This window comes from Chelonoidis abingdonii, chromosome 4, assembly GCF_003597395.2.
Source record: "Chelonoidis abingdonii isolate Lonesome George chromosome 4, CheloAbing_2.0, whole genome shotgun sequence".
Classification (NCBI taxonomy): Eukaryota; Metazoa; Chordata; order Testudines; family Testudinidae; genus Chelonoidis; species Chelonoidis abingdonii.
The window spans coordinates 27,782,650-27,807,418 of NC_133772.1; the positions used below are offsets into that span (position 1 = coordinate 27,782,650).

Here is a 24,769-nt window from a genome sequence, read left to right on the forward strand (position 1 = left end):
TGTTCCATGATGAGATATCTTTGCGCTATAATGTATCTTATTTAAAACTACATTCAGAGAGGTTTTTCTCCTCAAAAAGCATTTTATCAAAAAATCCAATTTTTTGTTTTAAAAAACGAACAAACCACCATTGATTTTTATCCAGCTGGATTATTCTTTGTCTGGCTTACCTGGCCAAAGATTGAGAGAAGAGCTGATGCCCCCACTCAGCAGGCTGCATTCCATTCACTCTTTGGGTTACTGCAGTCATGAAGGAGGTGGAATCTCAGGCTTCGCACATTTGTCTTCTTTACTTTCACTCTCTTAAATGGAGCTGTAGCACTGGCTGGGTGTTTGGTATGGGGTTGAAACTGTTTCGAAGCAAATGGCTAGGGTTCAGAGCAGGGACTAAGGTGAGACCACTGCCGTGCATTTGTCCATCAGGTACTGCAGCAGAAAAATTATAATAGCAACTTTAAAGCTGAGTAGTCCTAACTAATCACATAATGACTAGGGAAAAGGAGGCAATAGCACAGACATATGGACCCTCTGAGAAGCCTGTTCTGCACTGCATTCCCAGTGAATATAGAAAGCAGACTGATAAAACTCTATCCATCAAATTTGCATGGAAGGCACTTGATGCACAGCAGTATAAAATGGAGAGGTAGATCTGTCTGTGACACTCCATACCCCATATTCACCATAGTAATATGATTTATGATATGATTATGACATGATTATGATAAAGGCTAAAAATTTGTCATGGACATGGTTAGTAAAATCATGGTGAAGTCATGGGCAATTAACAAAAATTCACAGAAGCTGTGACCTGTCCCTGACTTACTAAAAATGTGCATGACAAAAATGGGAAGGGAAGAGGATCCAGCTCCCTGCCTTGCTGTGGCTGGGAACTGTGGCCGCTGCCCCATGGCTGGGAGGGATCCCCACCCATGGCAGCTGGGGAGCTGCAGGAGACTCCCACTGCCCTGGGACTGGAGAGCTCTGGGGAATTCCTCCCCAGCTGAGGGAACTGTGCGGGGGGGGGAGCAAATCGCCTGTGGGGGCTGGGGAGCTCCGCGGGATTCCCCCGCTGGCAGTGGTTGAGGAGCTGCCTGGGATCCCCCGCTGCCAGCAGAGACTGGGGAACTTTGGGGGATTCCCCCCACATTGGCGGCAGAGAGGGAACTGTGGGGGAAACCCTGCACTGGTAGCAGCTGGGGAGCTCTGGGGGACCCCTGCCACTCCCAGCTGCTGTGGGCTGAAGTCATGAAGATCTGTGGAAGTCAGATTCTGTGACTTCCACGACCTTTGTGACCAAATCGTAGCCTTAATTATGATGCATCCTGTACAAGATATGTCATGTGAGGTGTCTATGGAAAATTTATGGTTTGCCAAATACGATTATCCTATTTGTGTGAATTTACCATTTTTGTATCTGGAGTTGTGAATATTAACTGTGTATTTGTATTTCAAATGTGCTTGCACCTGGGTAATGCATACAGTCTGACAGCACGCTGTGAATGGCCTATTCGGGTTGAATGGCCCATCACCAAAACAGTGGGCCCTGTGCAAACTTATCTTCACCTGATGAACTGTTCCAGGGAGTTTCAGTCAGCCTGTGGATAATGGCTGCCGTGACTCATCGACGTATGCAAGGGCATGTGACTGGATCACATGATACTGAACTCCATTTTGATATCTATATTTTTCCACAAACTGGGCTGGGACAAAGGTGTTCCCACCATATGAAAGAAGCTATAAAAGGGGGCCAATGGGCCTCACTTTCCCCTCAACTCAATACTTGGAAATACCTCTGGAAGAACGAAGACTTGGAACTGGGCAAGTGTTGGTCCCAGGCGGGAAAGAAGGAAACCCTACCTGTGTATGAAACAGCTACAAACTGCCTGTACTATCTAACAGGAATTGCATCAGTGTCTCACCGTATCTAGTGTATAAGACTTAGATTGTGCTTTTATTGCTTAGGTAACCATCTTTGGTCTGTTTGCTATTACTTATAATCACTTAAAATCTACCTTTCTGTAGTTAATAAATCTGTTTCATATTTTTACCTAAAACATTGTGTTGTTTCAAGTGCAAAGGGAAATTTGCTCAGGAACTGGGGGGCCTGGTGCATTGTCCTCTCTACATTGAGAGAGGGGCGGATTGGGTAATAAATTCATACTGGTCAGGCTTTTGACCAGGGAAGGATGATACAGCTCTGGGGTTCTAGCCTGAGGAGTTGGGGGTATTTTGGCTGGAGCCTTTCTATTGTTGGTTTATGCAGTGACTGGCCAGAGCATTCGTGACACAGCAGGATGTGGCCTCTGCCTATGGATGTTCGTGTGAGGGCAAGCTTGGAAGGCTTTGCTGCTTGTCACAATGCCACAGTGTGAGAGGGAACCCAGATTGGTAAGACAGAGGGCTCAGCGCTGCCCCAGTTCCAGGTTGCGTGTGGGGGAAGAACCCATCACACTATTTACTTATTTTAGAAAACTCATTGCTTTTGCCATGATAGCATATCTTGAACTTTGCTGCAAACAGTAGCCCTGCATAATTTTATTTTTCTTTCCTGTGTGGAATGGTGGCCTCCTTCACTGGAAGCAGTGGTAACATCTTTACTTGTATGATAAGCTCCACTCTGGAGAATTTTAAGAATCTCTGCTTTTATATTCTGTGTCTTATTGTGCCATATAGTGAGAATTTGATCTCTTTCCTGTTGTTTTCAGTGGAAGACACTTAACATTGCTGAAGTGTTTCCTTTAGTGTCTATCAAATGGTTTATCTGGTGTTGAAGGGTTTCTTGTACTTGGGAATAATGTTCTTGGCAATCATTTTCCATGGATGACAATAAATTGAGCTTCAACTTTGTGTTGATAACCAGGGATTGGTGGGTTTGCTAAATGTATTGGGGATTTTTTTGAGCGTGTCAGTTTATCCTCCCATTTTTGTTGCTATTTATACAGTTGTATTAGTAGTTTTGGATCTTTGCCTTCCATCCAGCTCATCTGGGACCTGTGACCCTCCATGTGGGCTTCTACATTAACCTTGGTAAGTAGTAGGATTAACTTCTTACATAGGCTTCGCTGTACCAGTTTCAATCTAGTCTGGCATTCTGTCTTCAGAACTGTTCAATATCTGATCCTTCAGAGGAAGGTGAAATAGGTCCTTGATACATCTAAAAAGGTTTCCTACTGCTGGGCAAAGGTGAATATTGTTTTTGACCCCGTATGATGTTTGGTTATGCTTGGAAGCATGAAATTCGATTTTATTTATTAGTCTGTGTGGGTACAAGTAGTTAGTGGTCATGAAACAATCCTATTTACCTGGAGTCAGGAGCAGAAGTTTCTTCCTGGTTCTCATCTGAGATTTTCTGGATCTCTTCCAGTATAGTGTAAACATTGGCCTTCTGCAAAGGAGAGCCCTTGGAGGATCAAGACTCGCTCCTGGGCATGTGCTGTTCACTGAGCCTAACTGATGGAGCCTGCACTCAGATAAAGGCCAGTTATGCAGTTTTTTTCTATTAGCCATGTTTGTGGTTCCACAAATACTCTTGTAAACAGCGTGCAGTTGAGGTATCTGAGGGTATGCCTCTAGCCTGAATGACTCCATAATTCTTCTAAGAACTCCCATAGCACATGTCAGCTTCCTTTGGGTGGGAAGCCCCACCCCTGCTGAGGATATCTCAAGCACTAAACAAACATCCCATCAAAGTAGTGCAGTATCAGATTCCCTGAAAGGGGCATAGGCTAGCTATACTTATTCATACTGTTCTTCAAATTCTGCTTGTCATTTTTATGTAGTATGTATTTAAAATAAAAAGGCTTGTGGGGAGTGGTATGATGGATATGGGACTGTCTGGTAGGAGGTACAAATGGTTGTGATTGAATCAACAAGAAATGTGAAGGTCATTCCGTAACTATTCTGTAACTATTGTGACATATATAAAATGGCAAGGAGTCTGGTGGCACCTTAAAGACTAACAGATTTATTTGGGCATAAGCTTTCGTGGGTAAAAAACCACTTCTTCAGGTGCATCTTTAAGGTGCCACTGGACTCCTTGTTTTTGTGGATACAGACTAACACGACTACCCCCTGATATTTAAAATAGGACACTTGTGGTCTCTCATGGGTGCAAACTGACAAAGTTAAAGCAAGGATTTGATCTTTATATTTCATGGGAGAATCAGTAGCAATTCCATAATTACAAGGTTGGGTTCATTTTTTCTATGAAGTGGGGTTCCGTTCTGTGTTGTTCAAAACCGTTTTTTATATTATCATAATTAGAGCACTCGTTGCTAGAATGTAATTTTTTTTTGAAAAGCTTAAATATTAATAAATTAGGATTTCATTGCCAGACATGGTTTTGGCTTGTTGTATGCCACAAAAGAGAAGTTGTTGTTGTTGTTCTTGTTGTTTGTTAATCTTTCACAGTAAAGTGTGGAGCCTTAAAACTCAAAAAATTAAGTAACTTCATGTTAAAAATTCCTAGTTCCTTCTCTTTATATATTCCCAAACAAACTAAAAACTGTTTAGATGGAGTTAAAATGAGATTATGTATGTTTTACCATTACAGTATTAATCTTAGTAATCTTATTATCGTGTCCCAAAACAAGGATTCTAAGGCACAGAAATTCAAAGTTAGGGTTAAACCTAAAAGAAATCCAAATATATGAAGGCCTGAAGTTGGGCAATTAAGACATCCAAATAACCTTAGCTCTGTTCTGTAGTGATGCCATAGGAGAAAACCTTTAAAAATCGGTTCAATTTACTCTGGGGCCACAAATACTTTGGTTTTTTCGAAGTGTCACTGTAGGGCAGAATTGAAGTTGACTTGTTTAACCTAAGGTTAAACTTAAAAAAATACATCCAAACTCTGACTTCTGGGTTTGGTAAATACTTGTTTCTGGAATAATTACAACATTCTTGGAGTGTGTTTTTTTTTTAAAAAACACCTTTAAACTGTTCATATATATTCTCAGCATTAACACCAGGTTAGCAATTTTTTGTCTAGAAGTTGCCCTGGTTATTAAAAACTTATTTAAAATGTCATACAAACAGAAGTCCCAAAGATTGCTGCCATGTGATATCTCCAGTGAGTTGAAGATATTAAAAATACTGATTTTATTTTTTATAAGTTTTTAGAGCCAGATTTACTGTTACTCTGTCTGCTTTGCATGACTGGAACAGTGCAAAGTGGCTGCAGCAAACTGGTGAATCTAGTTCTTTAAATCAACTGTAAATAGTTATCTGGGATATGGGAATATTCTTACTTATTGTTTTTTTTTTTTTAATGGGGAGGCGGTGTGGGAAACCATTTACACTTCTGAGTAATGAACATCTGGAATTCTCTTAGTTGTGATTTTATTTATAATTCTAACTTATATATATGTCCTGCTGTCTCATAATAATTATATCTGAACATCAGAGGCACTAGGGTAAAAGGACTCGGTTAGAGTGGTGAGCAGCTCGTGCGTGCGACTAGGAAATTACCAGCGATTGGCTGAATGGGCGTGGAGAGAAACATTCGATGGAGTAATGGCGGATTCAACAGTGACATATTCTATGTGGAGGAGAGGCAAGTTGATGTGCTGGCACCTGGATTAAAAGAGGGTTGTGTGCGTCATGCAGAACAGAACTGCAGTACTCGTGATGATTGAATCTGGTGATATTCTGAAGAAAAAGAGCTGTCAGCCATGGTTGCAGCTGTTTCTATTGCTTCACGCTGATTTAAACATTTGAGGTTTTAGAGTGATAATCCTGGAATTTTTTATATAGATTCACCCATACCTGTAGCTTTCTATGCCTTTTTAACCAACTGTTCAAACAGTGGTAAAGATCTTTAGATTAATAACTAATCCAAGTTTCTCCCTTTCTTCTCTGAGACGCTGTCAGTTTCTTGTCACCCCCAAAAATGTGTCACTTCAGGATTATTTAAACATTTAGCAAAAGGAGCAAGGAGTACTTGTGGCATCTTAGAGACTAACAAATTTATTTGAGCATAAGCTTTCATGGGATAAAACCCACTTCATCGGATGCATGCAGTGGAAAATACAGTAGGAGGATATATATACACCGAGAACATGAAAAAATGGGTGTTGCCATACCAACTCTAATGAGACTAATAAATTAAGGTGGGCTGCTATTAGGAGAGAAAAAACCTTTTGTAGTGATAATCAGGATGGTCCATTTCCAACAGTGACAAGAAGGTGTGAGTTAACAGTAGGGGAAAAATTAGCATGGGGAAATAGTTGGTACTTGTGTAATGACCTATCCAATCCCAGTTTTTATTCAAGGGTAATTTAATGATGTCCAGTTTGCAAATTTAATTCCAATTCTGCAGTTTCTCCTTGGAGTCTGTTTTTTGAAGTTTTTTTGTTGAAGAGTTGTGACTTTTGGTCTGTAATTAAGTGACCGGGGAGGTTGAAGTGTTCTCCGACTGGTTTTTGAATGTCATTATTCTTGACATCTGATTTGTGTCCATTTATTCTTTTGCGTATTCTTTTTTCTCTACACTTAAGTCATTTACTGGACTGCAACTCAGATGTGTATTTTCTGAGAAGCATTAAAAATAACTAAGTCATCACTTGGGTAAAGGGACTAGATGTATTAAAATCTTGTGTTAATTTAATGTTGGCATTATTGTGAAGACATGCTTTCTCCAACTCAGCCCACAGTTAAGCTAAGGTAGGTTCATTCACAATGGTCTGATATCTTTATTCTGGATCTTTCAGGATATCCCACAGTCTTCCTAGATAGGACTTCAGGGAAACAGTTACAGGGTGTGTGTTTGACAAGACATGAGGTGTTACCAAACACAGAGTGCCCTTTGGTGTTCAGCCTATGACCCCCCTTTTTCTCTTCTTAAATAATTTTGGCTCAGGAGAGGTCCATTTTAACAGTCTGGCCTGTTTGACAAAGCTGATGTATGCTAATAAGGTCAAGGTCAGAACATGACCCACATTTCTGATGAAGAGTTGAAGTGACACAATCAGAACACAAGTTGTTTCTTTGTTACCTTCTCACTCTGCCATGAGAGAGCAAGGTGTCTCTCTTGAATTCTTGCAGTTGTTTGCTGCTGCTTTGGTCATGAAAAATCCCATAATATTCACAAGTTCTTGGTATAAGTCTTGTAGGCTTTTCCACTTCAAAGTAGGGTCAACTATCTTGCATTTGCAAGTTATTTTTTAAAGCCCTCTCTGAGTTTGGCCTCGGGATAGCTTTGTGCGATTTGTCTTCAAAGTTGTAATTTCTCTAGTCAGCCTCTTCAGGACCAGGGGTCAGGTTTTTTGGGGGGGAAAGGGGTGGGGAGTAGTGGTATGCTTTCAAACTGCCCACAAAATAAACGCCACTCACGTGATTCAGCACTCAGTAGATTGTCCAGTTGTTAGATATGATCGTGCATGTCGTCTGGGTTCCTTGAGCTTTGCTTCATCTTCTTGTGCTTGATTATTTTTCCCTCTGGTGGAGCTTGTTTGTCCTACTTGGCTCTCCTTTTGAGAGGACCTCAGTTGCCCTTCTGGACTCCACTAGGCTACATGGGATTGACTCCTCCTTGATTGTGGAAGTGAGGAATAGAGGCATTACTCTCCAAAGCCAGCTTATGGTGCCAAAAGGTGCTCTGACATTAGTTAGTAACTTATAACATTTTGAATTAAAAAAAAAAAAAAAAAGAACAATGTAAAAATGAAGGTGGCATATATTAAATGGATTACGAATTGGCTAATGGACAGATCTCAAAATGTAATTATAAATGTGGAATTGTCATCAAGCAAGTGTGTATCCAGTGAGGTGCTGCAGGGATTGGTTCTTGACCCTATGCTATTTAACTTTTTTTTTTTTAATCAATGATCTAGAAGAAAACCTAAAATTCTCATTGATAAAGTTTGCAGTTGACACACAAATTGGAATGGTTTGAGTAGCAGCTGTGTTAGTCTGTATCCGCAAAAAGAACAGGAGTACTTGTGGCACCTTAGAGACTAACAAATTTATTTCAGCATGCGCTTTCGTGAGCTACAGCTCAATGAAGAAAAGTCACTGATACAGAGTAACCTGAATCGCTTGGTAAACTGAGTGAAAGCAAACTGTATACATTTTAATACAGTTAAATGTAAATGTATGCATCTAGGAAAAAAGAATGCAGGCCACCCTTACAGGATTAGGGATGCTATCCTGGGAAGCAGTGATTCTGAAAAAGATTTGGGGATCGTGGCTGATGATCAGATGAACAAGAGCTCCCATGTGACACAGTGGCCAAAAGAAGTAATGCAATCCTGGGATGCATAAACAAGGGGGATCTTCCGGATTAGTTTCACCTAGGACTGCTTGTGGACTGCCCACAAGCAGAGACCAATCTAAACCAGTTAGCACTCTGGCCAAAGCCCCATCTCAATATATCAGCATCTCAAGTTGAATTTTTTTAAACAACTTCAGCAAAAAAAGGTTCAGGCATTTTCTCAAAACAAGTTGTGTTGTTTTGCCCATGTTAATTCTTATGGCTTTTTCATTGAGAAACTCTAGTGTCTTCATCCTTTGGAACACCAGGGCACTGTAGGATCAGAGGTGCCGTTTGCTATCACCATAAAAATTGACCCAAATTTGGCTAAGTTATTTCCTTCTGAAAATAGCTGTTTGCATATGCTCAGTAGAGATTTGTTAAAGACTGACAGTTTAATTCTTCAGAGATTCCATCTATGTTGAGTGAGACCAGCCCAGATCTGCAGGGGCTAAGCAAGGTTTTCCCTGAAATTCCTCCTGGGGACTGCTGTGGTATTCGGCTCTGAAACAAAGAGCAGAGACTCTCTCTCCTGTGCTGTCAGTGGTCACCTCTGTTGGTGCCCAAGCAGCTGGAGAAGGAGGATGTAGTTTTATATGAATCAGAGGACAGGAATAGAAGAATCAGGAACAGGACTAGAAGGAGACAAAGGTAGAAAGGGGAAGGCAGGTTTGGGACAGGGGCAGAAGAACCTGTAAATTCCGGAGCACAATCTTTCCAAGTTCTTGAATAGCCGCTCAGAATTCCTGAGTTTCTACTTCCCTGTACTGTCTAGCAAATAGCTGTGAAATTCCTGGTACTTCAAAAACAACAACAAAAAACCAAACACCCTACATTAAAAGAATATTAAGTTTGCAAAGTCGAGAACTTCAAAGTTGGGAAGTATCTAGTGAATGAAACGTGGGACATCAGGTTCAGAAAAGATGCTCTCATGGCTAAGGCAACTGAATGTGACCTTGGATGACTGGATTCTATACCTGTCTCTGTCACAAGGTTCGTATGTGACGTTGGACAAGTCACTTAAACCATACTTTTCACAGGTGGCTACTAATTGTGTATTCCTCTCTTGATACCCAACTTGAGAAGCATGGAACCTGATTTGCAGAAATACTGAGTTCTAAGAACTGCAACTAAAGTGAAGGAAAACTGTTCTTCGGACCTATTAAGTGCTATAAAAATGCTAAGTACTCTGAAAAGTCAGGCTTAAGAGGTTTCAGATTGGGTACCAAAAATATTTAACGCTTTTGACAGTTTTGGCACCTCCTTTCTCCATCTTTAAATGGGGATGAACACCTACTTCACAGAGGTGTGTTGATATATGGTTGTGATGAATGCCACAGAAGAGCCTGTGAAACAACGAATTATGTATAGTAACTCCTCACTTAACGTTGTAGTTATGTTCCTGAAAAATGCAACTTTAAGTGAAACGGTGTTAAACGAATCCAATTTTCCCATAAGTTTTAATGTAAATGAGGTGTTAGGTTCCAAGGAAATTTTTGGGGGGGCAGACAAAAGACGTTATATACTGTACAGTACTGTACTGTGGTGAGGAGGTGCCCCTGGCTTACCCCACACAGGCACAGCTCGCTGCAGACAATGAGACAGGGAAGGACACTAGGAAGCACCTTACACAGCAGCAGCTTCCCCCCCGAAGAACAGGTGCTGACTTTGCTGGGGGATGCTCCAGGCCTGCCTCTTCCCATCCCCGCTCCACTCCAGGCCCGCCTCTTTCCACCTCCACTCCACCTCCTCCCTGGAGCACGCTGTGTCCCCTCTCCTCCCCCTTTCTCCCAGCGCTTCTGGGAGGGAGGGGGATGAGCGCAGATGCGGCACTTCCTCCCTCCCCGCCCTCCCACCAGTGGCGCATTTAGAGTTAGTGGGGCCCTGTGCTCAGCTTCATTTTGGGGGGCCCCCTGTAGGGGAAGCATTCTCTCTTATATTCTCCCCCCTCCATTTTTCATTCTTTTTTTCCTCCATTCTCCTCCTGGGGCTCAGGGCTGAGGGTGCAGGGTTTGGGACGGAGTTAGGGTGTGGGAGGGCGCTCAGGGTAGGGGTGCGGGAGGAGGCGCAGGGCTGGAGCAGGCAAGAGGTGCAGAGCACTTACCTGGGGCAGCTCCTGTTTGGTGCAGGGGCTGTGCAGGTGGCTCTGTGCAGCGCGGCACCACATCCATGGCTGCAGTTATGGGGGCTGCAGTTATGGAAGCGTCGCCCCTTCCCTGCCCCCCCGACAGGCAGGGCCACCCGGAACGCAGGGGCTTTAGGGGCTGCAGGACCCTGGGCTAAGGAGGTCCCGGGGCCCTAGCCTGCAGCTCTAAAGCCCCTTTTGGAATGTGTTCCTGTGAGCACAGGCTGGAGGACTCAGGAGAAGCAGGGGCAGCCGTGCAGCCAGTGGCTGGAGAGAAGTAGCGTTTTCCCCTTCAAAGCGCTGTGGCTTTGTATCACAACTGCACCTTTACTGTGGTCCACTTATCTGTTCAGCAGCTATTCATTACTTAACAAGATTTCTCTGTAAAAAAACAGACGTTATCCATCCATCACCTCCAGAGCGTCCCCACCAAATTAGACCATATTAAATTTGATTATTTCCTTCACTGTATTGAATCTGAGATTTGACTCCTGGAAGTCTTATTAGCTTGGCTCTAATACTCATGTATTGCACATCTTTGACATTCTTGATTCTAAATGTGATCTGCAAAGGGGAAAAAAAAGCATTTGTCTCTTCTCCGTTTTTTGTTGCCTGTAATGAGACAGCCTGGCTCCCAGCCGCCCTGGAGGACGACGAGCCCAGCTGGAGGCCGCACTGCACGGAGCTAAAGAGCTCTGAGCCCGCCCCACAAAGGGTCAGGCACTGACCCAGAAGTATAAAGGCGGGCCTTCCAAGCTCAGTGAGGCGCCAGCGGCCGCAGTGAGCAGACATCCCTCCAGGAGCTCGGGACCGGGAGACTCCTGCAACCCAGGGTAGCCACCCAGAGGAGCCGCCGGAGCTCCCCCGTGCTCGCTACCCAGAGGAGCCGCCGGAGCGACCCTGGACAGACTTTCTGGAGGAGCTGCCAGACCTACCCTCCAGCCCCGGCCAGGATGAATCCATGCACCTGGACCCTGCGGAGGATGACTCCGGGATCCAGGTAAGCCCCCAGGGGGAGTCTGGAAGTAGCACGGGGGCAGCCAACCCTAGTCTGGCTGCAGCAGAACCAGAGCCAATGTCAGTGTGTTGCGGCCTGGATCCCCACTGACACAGGTTGCCTGCTGCTGTTAGGGCCCCGGGCTGGGACGCAGAGGAGTGGGCGGACCTGCATCCCCCCTGCCACCCCACTCAAGGGTGGCAGTCTCCCCCTTTGCCCCAACGCTCAGGCCCAGAAGCTTGGGCCTCTTACCTTGTATAAACTGAACTGCTTGCTCAGCCCCTGCTTGAGGGTCTGGGCCTGGAACTGTTGTTGTCACCCCAGGTAGTGAGGCGGCCTGGCTCCCAGCCGCCCCAGAGAGGGGTGAACCCCCCTCTCCCAACAGCGGACTTCTACGCATGGTACCAGAAGTGGGGACTCTGCCCTGAATGTGGGCACGAGCCCTCGAACCTGGTGAGAAAAGGGCTGGGGGGAGAGACCCCCCCCCCCCCAGACAGATCTGTCCCAGCTCTTCGCCTTTCTGACAGAGAGCCAGGAGCGACAGCAGGTGGCCCAGTTGCAGCAGGTGCAGCGGGCCGCCCAGCTCCAGCAACAACAGCAGCTAGTCGAACAGCTAGGAGCCCAGCAACACCAGCCGATTCAGGATCTGACCACTCAGCACCAGGATTTCCAGTGGCAATGCTTAACGACAGTTCACGACGGTGCTGTCCCGACCCGTGGAACCCCAACCGGGAGGCCCAGAGGGGACCCCGCGGCTAAACTCGTCTATCGACTAACGAAGATGAGCCCCAGCGATGATCCAGAAGCCTTCCTTGTAACGTTTGAGTGCGTAGCGGTCGTTGGGGGGTGGGCCCAGGGCCAATGGGCTTCCTTCCTGGCCCCGTACCTGACCGGGACCTCTCAGACAGTCTATCGAGGTCTGTCTGCAGAGGCGGCCCAGGACTACAACCAAGTAAAGGCAGCAATTTTAGATGCCCTGGATGTGAGTCCGGAGACCTTCTGGCAGCGGTTTTGGAGCCTGGCCTACCCCACCGGGGCCCGGCCCCGGATGGTGGCCCAGGAACTAGGAGAAGCATGCAAGCGCTGGTTGCAGCCCGAAAGCCAAACACTGGAAGAGCTCACAGAGCAGATCGTATTGGAACAATTTATCCACATACTCTCACCGCGAGGAAAGGCCTGGGTCCTCCGCCATCGGTCTACGACGCTAGTTGCTGCCATCATCCTTATGGCGAACTTCCTGGATGCTGAGACACTGGTGGGTCCGACCCTTCGAGTAGCCACCCTTGGGGTGGGGTGCCCCAACCCTGAGAGAAGGGGGGCTCCTGCCAGGGCTGATTCTCAAGTTTCCTACCGGGGTCCCGAGCCCTGACCCCGACCCGCGGAGGCCACGGGGCGACAAGCTCCAGCCCCTTCTCCTGTGGCGCAGGGGGCTACCCAGAGTCCTCCCCGGGGAGTCACAGGGACACATCCCTGGCCAGGACGAGCAGACCTTGGGCCCTGTTTTGGCGGGACTGCCCAGTGATGGAGTGCAACTTTGGCCTGGTCTGCTCTGGGGAAGCCCACGCCCGATGTCCTCAAGCAGCCAAGTTCACGGTGCCCTTGGTCATGGAGGGTCACCCAACGGTGGCCCTCATTGATTCAGGATGCAGCCAGACACTGGTCTGCCAAAACTTAGGCCCCCAGTCCGACACCCGCCTGGGGATGATCCAGCTGCAATGTATCCACGGGGATGTCCGGCCATACCCCAGTACTCGGGCCCAGCTAACAGTGGAGGGGGTCACCTGACCGATGGTGGTGGGTTTAGCCCCACGCCTTGCATACCCAGTGATCCTGGGGCGGGACTGGCCAGAGTTCGCAGAAGTCCTTCGCTGCAACACCGGGGAACACCCTAGGGTCATGCCAGCCTTGGGAGGAGATCCCCCTGAGACTGAGGCAGAGGAAGGGGAAGCATCTGACCCCACCAAACTGACGAGAGAATCGGAGGACTCTCCCTTGGAAGCAGTTGAGGAGCCCCCACTTCAGACTGACTTTTGCCGCCATCAAAGGGCCGATCCCACGCTCAAGCGGGCGTACGAGCAATAGGCCGCGGTCAATGGCACCGTCATCGATCCTCACCGGGCGGCCCAGTGGCCACACTTCGAACTACGACAGGAATGCCTTTATCGGGTTGAGAGGGACACCCGTACGAGGGAGTCCCAGACTCAACTCCTTGTGCCCCAGTGCCATCAGCAGGCCGTCATGAAACTAGCCCATGACGTCCTGGCAGCTGGACACCTAGGTCACGAGAAGACTTGTCCTGGATTTTGACGCGCTTCTTCTGACCGGGCGTACACCAGGAGGTGAGGAACTACTGTAAGTCCTGCCCAGGCTGCCTGTTGGCTGCTCCAGCCCAGACCCCCAAGGCGCCCCTGACCCCCATACCCTTATAATCGAAACCCCCTTCAAGCGGGTGGCCATGGACCTGGTGGGCCCGCTCCCCAAAAGCATTGCAGGGTTCCAATATATACTGGTCATGGTGGATTATGCTACCTGGTTCCCCGAGGCCATACCCCTCTGAAACATCATGGCCCACAGCATTGCAGGAGAGCACGTGAAGATCTTCACCCACCTAGGCTTGCCCCGGGAGATCCTTACGGACCAGGGCACCAACTTTACTTCTCGGCTATTGCAGCAGATGTATGAAGTCTTGGGAATTAAGCAGCTACACACGTCAGTCTACCATCTCCAGACCGACGGGTTGGTCGAATGATTTAATCGGACTCTTAAGAGCATGCCACGAAGTTCCCCCAAGCCGATCTCCGCCGCTGGGACCAGTTACTTCCACCTCTGCTCCTGGCGATTCGGGAGGTTCCACAGTCATCTACCAAGTTCTCCCTGTTCAAACTACTGTACGGTCGATGCCCACGGGGCCTCTTGGATCTAATGCGAGAGACATGGGAGCAAGCCCCGTCACCAGCCCAGGGTCTCTTAAAATACATATTCCAGCTCCAGGGGCGCCTTGCGCAGGCTGGGGCCCTGGCGCGCGAGAATTTGAAAGCTGCGCAAGAGACTCAAGCCCAGACCTACAACCGCGAGGCGCGGACTTGCGACTTCCAGCCCGGAGATCGGGTTTTACTCCTCCTTCCCTCCAGGTAACATGTTCGGAGGACCCCGAAGGACCCCAGCTTGGAGAAATGCTGACGGCGGAACAACTTAAACAGACCCGGTGTCTCCTATAGGCATTCCCTCACACCTTCACAACCGAACCGGAATACACCACCCTCGTCCATCACACCATTCAGACTGAGCCAGGCATGGTGATTCGAGGCGCGACCAGGTCCTTGCCGTATCATGTACGGCAGGTCATCGAGGAGGAAGTACAGGCCATGCTGGACTTGGGGGTTATCGAGCCAGCACAAAGCGAATGGCGCAGTCCAGTGATGCTGGTACCGAAGCCGGATGGCACCTAATGATTCTGCATCGATTTCAGACGCATCAATGCCATCTTGAAGTTCGACGCATAGCCAACGCTCCGGGTAGATGAGCTACTCGGCCGGTTGGGAGAGGCCCGTTACATCACCACCCTTGATCTGAGCAAGAGGTATTGGCAGATCCCCCTCGAGCCGGCCTCCAGGGAGAACACCACTTTTGCCACCCCTATGGGCCTGTATCATTTACCCAGATGCCCTTCGGCCTCCATGGGGCCCCGGCCACGTTTCAGCAGCTGATGGACCACCTCTTCCAGCCCCATTGAGACTACGTGGCCGCCTACCTTGATGATGTGGTTATTTATAGTCGCCAATGGGAGAACCACCTCGAGCAGGTAGCTGCAGTCCTGAGGTCCCTGCGGGCAGCCAGGTTGACCGCCAACCCAAAGAAGTGCCGTATTGGTTGGCAAGAAACAACCTACCTGGGGTATACCATTGGGAATGGACAAGTAAAACCCCTCGTGGGAAAAGTTCAGGCCATTGCGGCCTGTCCTCCACCGGCCACAAAACGCCAAGTACGCCAGTTCCTGGGACTGGCCGGCTTCTATCGGCAATTCATTCCCCAATTTGCTGCTATTGCAGCCCCCTTGACTGGTTTGTTGACCAACGACAGCCCGCGGCAAGTAAGATGGACCCGAGAGTGAGACAATGCATTCCAAACACTCAAGGCAAGCCTCTGCCACAAACCGGTTCTATATAGCCCTGATTTTGACCGGCCATTCGTCCTCCAGACAGACGCCTCAGAGGTGGGACTCGGGGCTGTTCTCTCCTAAGAGGTCGACAGGGAAGAACATCCAGTCATCTATATCAGCAGAAAGCTGTTCCCTCGGGAGAAGAACTACGCGGTAGTGGAAAAGGAGGCCCTCGCCATAAAGTGGGCTTGTGATGCATTGCAGTATTATCTCCTCGGAGTCCCATTCATGCTCGTCACTGATCATGCCACACTCCAATGGCTGGCTCGAATGAAAGACCATAATATAAGGCTACAGTGGTGGTACCTGGTGTTACAGCCCTGTGCCTTTACGGTTCACCACGGGACCGGGAAGCACCACTCTAATGCGGACTTTCTTTCCCATGTGGGAGGCATGAAAGAGTCTGGCCCCGCCGCACGGGAGCCAGACTTGAGTGGGGGTGTGTGTAATGAGGCGGCCTGGGTCTCAGGCGCCCTGGAGGACGACGGGCCCAGCCGGAGGCCGGACTAGGCGGAGCTAAAGAGCTCTGAGCCCGCCCTGCAAAGGGTCAGGCGCTGACCTGGAAATATAAAGGCGGGCCTTCCAAGCTCAGTGAGGCAGCAGCGGCTGGAGTAAGCAGACGTCCCGCCGGGAGCTCAGGACCGGGAGACTCCTGCAACCCAGGGTAGCCGGCCAGAGTGGCCCGAACTTCCCCGTGCTTGCTACCCAGAGGAACTGCCGCGGCGACCCTGGACAGACTTTCTGGAGGAGTTGCTTGACCTACCCTCCAGCCCCAGCCAGGACAAACCCATGCACCTGGACCCTGCGGAGGATGACCCCGGGATCCAGGTAAGCCCCCAACGGGAGTCTGGAAGTAGCCTGGGGGTAGCCTACCCTAGTCTGGCTGCAGAAGAACCAGAGCCAATGTCAGTGTATTGCGGCCTAGATCCCCACTGACACAGCAGCAGGTTGCCTGCTGCTGTTAGGACCCCGGGCTGGGACGCAGAGGAGTGGGCGGGCATGCGTCCCCCCGGCACCCCACTCATGGGTGGCAGTCTCCCCCTTTGCCCCAACACTCAGGCCCAGAAGCTTGGGCCTCTTACCTTGTATAAACTGAACTGCTTGCTCAGCCCCTGCCTGAGAGTCTGAGCCCTGCACCAGTGTTTGTGGCCCCACCTTGATCCAGGGCCTGGGCTCTATAGACTGAACTGCTTGCTCAGCCCCTGCCTGAGGGTCTGGGCCTGGAACTGTTGTTGTCACCCCAGGTAGTGAGGCGGCCTGGCTCCCAGCCGCCCCAGAGAGGGGTGAACCCCCTCTCCCAACAGCGGACTTCTACATTGCCATGTAACTTAACAAAGGCCTGAAAGCTGCTATTTTTTTGCTTCTGTTTAACAGTAAAAATTAGCCCTTGTCTCTGGAAGACTCTGGATGAGTGGCGGTTAATGGTTTTATATAATCAGGTACTTAGTATGTGAAGTCTGATTGAGAAAGGAAGAGATTTTATAGAGACTTATAAAACTTGTTTCTTTAACAGCTAGTTAACTCCAAGGAAACAGTTGGAAGTAAATATCTTTGTTAAAGATTGTATGCCTCTGCCCCATTGATTAAGGGCTTCCAGTACTATCTGTAAAACAAGAAAGAGCAGACTTGATATTCCTGATACATCTAAAGGAAAAAACACAAGTTGAGAACACCTTTTTAAAAAGATACCTTTCAGTGTTGTCTTTATCCCTCACAGAGAAGCTTAAAGGCACAAACTCAATTTTTTTCTTTGCATGTTGCTATTTAAGAATTTTAGACGCAAAATTTTTAAACTGATTGCAGTCATACAAAGCACCCAATGTAAAATAGTAAGCATATTTAGCTAGAAATTGAGATTTACTGCTGTCAGAACTTTTCCTGGTCCCATGGTGCTTTTCTGCACATCGATTGAATTGGATCATATCCTCCCCATCTCTTCATAGACAGGCTCAGGGGCTTTCATACTTTTTCAAAATGTGGAGCATATCTTACAAGATAATCTACCATAGGGGTCGTCAGCCTTTCAGAAGTGATGTGCCGAGTCTTCATTTATTCACTTTAATTTAAGGTTTCATGTGCCAGTAATACATTTTAATGTTTTTTAGAAGGTCTCTCTCTATAAATTATATAACTAAAATACTGTTGTATGTAAAGTAAACAACGTTTTCAAAATGTTTAAGAAGCTTCATTTAAAATTAAATTAAAATGCTGATCTTACGCTGCTGGCCTGCTCAGCCTGCTGCCGTCCTGGTGTTCCGTTCAGCAGGCCCGGACCCCGGCTGGCAAGGGGCTGGCAGCCAGAACCCCAGGGTGGCAGTGGGCTGAGCGAGGCCGGCAGCTGGGACCTCAGCTGGCAAGGGACTGGTGGCCAGGACTCCAGATCGGCGGCGGGTTGAGCAGCTCAGTCTACTGCAGGTCTGACATTCCGTCTGCTGGCTCCTGCCAGCCAGGGTCCCAGCTGCCAGCCCCACTCAGCCTGCTGCCGGTCTGGGGTCCCGGCCCTGCCCACATAGAGTGAGTACCTACCTTCTCCCTAGTTCTGGCCCATTCTCTTCCTCTCTGCACTGAGCTGAGAGTGGGGATGAACCGAGCACAGGGCTGGGGGTGAAGGAGCAGGATGAGGGTTGGAGTGCAGGGTCTGGCCAGGAGCTAGAATGAGGGACGGGGCTCAGGGTTTGAGAGTGGAGCACTTACCTGGGCAGCTCTCATTTGGTATGAGGGGTGCAGGTGGGAATGTGGGTGGGGGCATTCAGGAGCTCCCATTTGGTGCTCAAGGTGGGGGGTGGGGATGTTGGGGGTGCAAGTGTCAGGGCATGGGGCATGGGGGGGCTGGGTATGTGTGGGGAGTGCAGGAGTTACGGCAGGGTGTGTGTGAGGAGGGTGCAGGGGTCAGGGCAGAGGACTGGGGGCGTGTCAGGGGGTGCAGGAGTCAGGGCATAGGGGGAGGGGGGACTGGCTATGTGCGGGGGGTGCCAGAGTCAGGGCTGGGATTGTGGGGTGTGCGTGCAGGGGTCGTGGGTGTGAGGGGGGGTGCAGGGGTCAGGGCTTGGGGGGGGGTGGGCTGGAATCGGAGGGGTGCTCCCAGCCCCCTGCCCTGAGCGGCTCATGGTGGGGGCTGGAGGAATATGCCGTGATTCCACCCCCCTTCCCCAAGGCCCCGCTCCTGCCTCTTCTTTGCCTCCTTCCTGGTCTGAGCAGCGAGGGCATTGGGACTCCTCTTCTCCCCTCCCTCGGAAGGGCCATCAGCGGCAGGGAAGAAGGGGAGGCAGAGCATGACTCAGCACACTGGGGGAAGAGGCGGGGGAGGGAGAAGCTTGCCTTCTGGCGGAGCCTGCCTTACAGCAGCAGCTGGCAGGACCAAGCTTGCTTTTGCCTCCGCCAGAGAGAGCGGTAGGCGGGGGGCGGAGAAGAGCAGGCTGGGCCGGGCAGGATTTTTAGTGGCACGCTGCTGCCTGTTGGGGGCCTGTTGGGGGCCCGGCCGTTGGCCTCGCTCAGCCCACTGCTGGGGCAGCAGCAGCTGCAGTGTGCCATTAAAAATCGGCTCGTGCTGTCTTTGGCGCGCGTGCTATAGGTTGCTGACCCCTGATCTACCATGTATGCCTCTTGTCCCATTCATGATTGCACAGCCTGTCTCTGACTACATGACATCCTCATGGCAACTACAGTAATTTCTTATATAGTACAGTAATAGGAAAATATTAGTGTATTTTTAAAAGCTGTCTTCTAGTAGATTGTAGCATCTGGAAACAAGGAAAAACAGAGTACTTTAATCACCCAACTCCCATGCATCTGGACCTCCCATACCCAGACACCCCTGCCAGGCTTCACCGTGTATATCCAGAACTCCCCTAGCCCTCCATACCGAAACCCCACCCCATTGAACCTCAACTTCTACATCTGGAGCCCCCCTGTACCCAGACTGCCCCCACTGAGATCCCTGCACTCAACCCCCCCACCCTGAGCCCCCACATCCAGACCCCACCTAGCTGCACCCAGACCCCCACTCCACTGAGCCCCACTCCCTCAGCACCCAGACCCCCCCAGGGTGACCAGATATCCCAATAAAATAGGGACTGTCCTGATATTTAACCCTTTGTCCCGCGTCCCCATCAATGTATGATCTGGACACCATTTGTCCCGATATTCAGGTAAGGAGGTGAGCGGGGGGGAGATGCCGACTCTGTGGGTGCTCCAGGGTTGGAGCACCTACGGGGAAATATCGCAGCCAAGCTCCCCCCTCCTCAGCTCCTTCTCCCCCCATTGTGCTGTGTCCCTGCTCCCCTCCTCCCCTCCAGCACTTCCTGCTGCTTAACCATTGTTTGACAGCGCTTAGCGCTTTCCAGGAGGGAGGGGAGAGGAGTGGGGATGCGGCATGCTCAGGGGAGGAGGTGGAGAAGAGGCAGAGCAGGAGCGGGGACTTGGGGGGAAAGCGGTGGAATGGGGGCAAAGCGAGGGCGGATGCTTGGGTGGGAAGAGGCGGGGGGTGGGGGAGCATGTGGCAGAGGGGAAGTTAGCGCCTTAGGGGTGAGTGACGGGTGGGGGACCGAGGAGGGATGCAGCAAGCCAGCAGGGGGGCTGGAGGAGGAGGAAGGGCGCATGGGAGAAGGGGGGGGCAAGTGGGGAGGAAGTGGGACCTGGGGCAGAGTGGAGGCAGAGCCTAGGAGGAGTGGGGGTGGACTGTGGGTGAGGCTGACAGCACCCCAATGTGTCCCAATATTTTAATGTTGTGATCTGGTCACCCTAGACCCCCCCGAGCTCCTCACACCCAGACCCCTCAGCTGAGCCCCAACCACTTTCACCTGGGAGCCCCTGCAGAGTCTCATTGCCTCTGTATCTGGAAACTCCCCAGTGAGCCTCTGTGAATCCAGACCCCCCACACCTAGACCCCCCACTGAACTGCCTGCATCCAGATTGTCCCACACAGAATCCTCTCACCCCACACCTAGATCCCCCGCCACTGAGCCCGTCCACACGTGGATCCTGCCTGGTTGAGCCTGCCTGCCTGCTCCACACCGGGTGTGCCTGGCACAGAGGGGCAAGGCCCCAGGGTGTTTCTGGGGCAGGCCTAGGCCTTGTGCTGCATCAGAGTCAGGTAGCAGGGGACGCCGCAGGGTGATCTCCCATCGTTGTGCAGAAGTTTTAATTTTTTGGCACAGAATGCCCTCAGGAGTAATGATCAGACTGTTCTCTATGAACCATGGACTGTGGGCTAAGGAACCTATGTAGCTAGGGCCCTACCAAATTCATAGCCGCGTCACAGATTATGACATCGGTCTCCTCCCGTGACATCTGGTCTTTTGTGTACTTTTACCCTCTACTATACAGATTTCACAGAGGAGATCAGTATTTCTCAAATTGGGGCTCATGACCCAAAAAGGAGTTGTGTGTGTAGGGAGGTTACAAGGTTATTTTAGGGGGTCGCGGTATTACCACCCTTACTTCTGCACTGCTTTCAGAGCTGGGTGGCCGGAGTGTGGTGGCTGCTGACTGAGGGCACAGCTCCGCAGGCAGCAGTGCAGAAGTAAAGGTGGCAATACTATCCCATGCCATCCTTACTTCTGCGCTGCTGGGGGCGGTTTACCTTCAGACCTGGGCTCCCGGCCATTAGTCGCTGCTCTCAAGCTGCTCAGCTCTGAAGGCAGTGCCATAGTCGTCAGCAGCGCAGAAGTAGGGGTAGTGGTACCCGCCCCGCCCACGCGCACACAATAACCTTGCCATTCCTCCACAACTCGTTTTTGGGTCATGACCCCTACAATTACAACACTCTAAAATTTCAGCTTAAAATAGCTGAAATCATGAAATTTATGATTTTTAAAATCCTATGACCGTGAAATTGACCAAAATGGACCATGAATTTGGTAGGACACTACATATAGCTCCATCTGTGAATCTTTTTTATAGCTTCTGTGCAGGTGCTCACTTAATGTCATTGCGCATAAATCTATAGTAACTTAAATTGGTGACAAAATTCTTTTTTTTGTCCTTACAATCTTTCACTTAGTATAAAAAGCAGTAATAAAAAACTCTGAGAGAGGGAGAATTTGGATGCCTTCAATTCAGCAGAGAAGCTACTCTGTGGGGCTGTTTTCTCCTTCATGCATATAGTTCACTTTGTCAGCATTGTGCCTTCCAGAAGATGCAGGCTGAAATCTTTTTCGTGATTTGTACTGTACTGTTGGCTTAAATCCCTTCATGCGAATGTTAATTCTATTCTTAGTCTGAATTAGATATTCTATTCTTAGTCTCATTTAAGATATTCTTTCTTGCAGAATTTGGCGTTCATTTAGCAGAACTGACTGTAGATCCCCAGGGAGTATTGGCCATTCGTCAGGTGAGTCTTCTCAAGCATGCCGTAGAGAAGAGTTGGATTATAACTTTTGTTGGTTTATAAATGTCCACTCATATTTCCTTTTTTAAAAAAAGGTAAAAATAAATACTATTTCTCTATAAATCTAATAGATAGGAGCATGTAGCAATGAGAATGTTTTTGTGCTCAGCACTTAATCACATTAATAATAACCAAAACTACATAATAGCTTTTTCTGTTAACTGATTTGAGGACTGGGGAACTAGTGTGGGGATGTGGGAATGGGAAACATTCCCTTGCTGACTTGTTCTACAGCAGACTGTTCTTGCTCTTTATATGTGCAGGCGAGAAGTCATAGGTATTATTTTCCAATTAGCATTACTCCATTTTCTTTTAAATTTGTTTTTGTCAAAAATCACGACCATTATCCATGTGTGACTAACTCTCATAATAATGCTGTTCAAGCTCAGTACATGTGGTGCTTGGACACTAAAGTGGTGATGGTAGTATAAGTACCTCTGTAGAATAGAATCTATATACGGGCTGGCATCAGTGAGCAGGGTAGCATTGTCTTACCATCTTTCTGTGACAGCTGGCTTCTGGAAATCCTCTTCCATTTTCATCCTTTTTGAGGATTTCCATGTTGGAGGAAATGGCATCTCATGTCACTTGTTACTGGATCAGACCTAGTATTGTTATGCTTTAGCAGATCTTTCCTGTCCTAAGAAGCTCAAGGCTCATTCTGCCAGAGTGGTAGCCAGCTTCTGGGCTGAGAGGGAGAAGCCTCTATTCCTGAACACTTCTGAGCTACCTGCTGCTCAGTTAACACTTTCTCTAGCTACTGCCACCTCAACCAGATATTATTGGCTAATGCTGCTTTTAGACATAAGGTTCTGAGATAAATCTTGCCCATCCTATTGCCTTACCTTCTCCCTTAGCCTCTATCCACATATAGGGAGGAAAGGAAGATTGTCCAAGCACTGCTGATCAGACCCAGCATGCACAATGGTTGTGGCTGCATCAGAGGAAACAAGTTTCTTACATTGCTAAATGTTTCCCATAATGGGATAACATCAGTGCACCTCCCAAGGTTGATTGTCTCAGCCAGGGGCTAGCTGGGGAATGCAGGACTATGTACTCTATTTCTGTAGCTTTGGAATATTTCCACTGGGGAGAAGTGTGTGGCAAGCTGCTAAAGAGGGGGAGCAGTGCCTTAAATGCTTCATCGAGTTTGTCACCAGGCTGACAGCAAAGAGGGGACTTACAGATTGTACACACGGATGTTGCCACAACACACAAAACACACAGCAAAGTAGTTAAAATCTGCTTTTGTAATGGTTTAAAACAGAAGGTCTCAAACTTTGCTTCCCATACTGCTTTCTTAAATTATTGTAAAGTGAATAGATGGAACATAAAGTTTACATGCTACAGGTGGTATACGTACCACAGTTTGAGAACCTCTAGTCTACAGGTTCATAGATAAGACCAGAAGGAGCCATTGTGATCGTTTATTCTGACCCCTTCTGCATACCACAGGCCATAGTAATTCTTTGAATTAATTCCTGATTGAACTAGAGGAGATCTTTTAGAAAAAGATCCAGTCTTAAGTTAAAAATTGCCAGCACAACCCTTGGTAAGTTGTTCCAAAAGATAATTAGCCTCACTGTTAAAAATTTGCACCTTTGCCACCCATGGGATCTTGTTATGTATCTTTGTCTGCTAGGTTGAAGAGACCTCTATTATCAAATTTGTTCCTTGTGTAGGTACTCATAGACTATGATTAAGTGACCTCTTAACTTTTTTCTTTTGTTAAAATAAATTAACTCCTTGAGTCTTTGACTATAAGGGATGTATTCCAATTCTGTAATCTTTCTTGTGGCTCTTCTCTGAACTCCTTCCTGTTTATCAACAAAGTATGGCAGTAGCAGTTGCATCTGTGCCAAATATAGTGGTTATATGATTTCCCTATTGCTACTAGGTAATCCAGTTTATACGTCTAAGCATCACATTAGTCCTTTCAGCTATAGTGTTGCAATGGGAGCTCATGTTCAGCTGATTATCCATCATCACTCCCAAGTCTTTCAGAATCATTACTTCCCAGGTTAGAATCCCTCATCCTGTAAGTACAGCCTACATTCTTTGTTATGAGATGTATGACCTTTCAGTTGGCTGTATTGAAACACACATTGTTTGCTTGGACCCAGCTTACCAAGCAACCCAGATCACTCTGTATCAGTGACCTGTCCTCTCTATTTGCCACTTCCCCAATCTTCGTCACCTGAAAATTTAGTCAGTGCTTAGTTTGTTGTCTTCCAAGTCATTGATTAGGGACAAGTACCAGTCTCTGCAGGACCTCACTAAAAACACACCTGCTTAATGATGATTCCCTGTTTACAAGTATGTTTTGGGACCTATTAGTTAGCCAGTTTTTAATCTATTTAATGTGTGCCATGTTCATTTTGTATCATTCTAGTTTTTTAGTCAAAATGTCATGCAGTACCAAGTTAAATGTCTTACAGAAGTCCAGGTATATTAAATCAGCACATCATGCATCTGAAGAAGTGGGTTTTTACCCATGAAAGCTTATGCCCAAATAATTCTGTTAGTGTTTAAGGTGCCACCGGACTCCTTGTTGTTTTTGTGGATACAGACGTAACATGGCTACCCCTCTGATAATGTTACCTTTATTAACCAAACTTGTAATCCTTATCTATCTAGTCAAGTTAGTTTGACAAGGTCTGTTGTCCATGAACCCTATTAATTGGCGTTGATTATATTACCCTCCTTTAATTCTTTATTAATTGAGTCCTATATCAGCTGCTTCATTGTTTTGCCCAGGATCAGGTGACAAGCTGACAGGCCCGTAATTACCTGAGAGGTGTCCCATTTACCTCTTTTAAATTTTGACATGACATTAGCTTTCTCCCAGT

General features: G+C 48.2%; 1 protein-coding gene across 1 annotated transcript in view; it reads left to right on the plus strand.

The window, feature by feature from the left end:
- Positions 1-24,769, plus strand: part of IPO9 (importin 9) — a 209,123-nt gene that overhangs the window by 13,568 nt on the left and 170,786 nt on the right. The window contains exon 2 of the mRNA XM_075064718.1: positions 21,802-21,863. Within this exon, the coding sequence (XP_074920819.1) occupies positions 21,802-21,863 (62 nt within the window). The remainder of the gene's footprint in view (positions 1-21,801; positions 21,864-24,769) is intronic.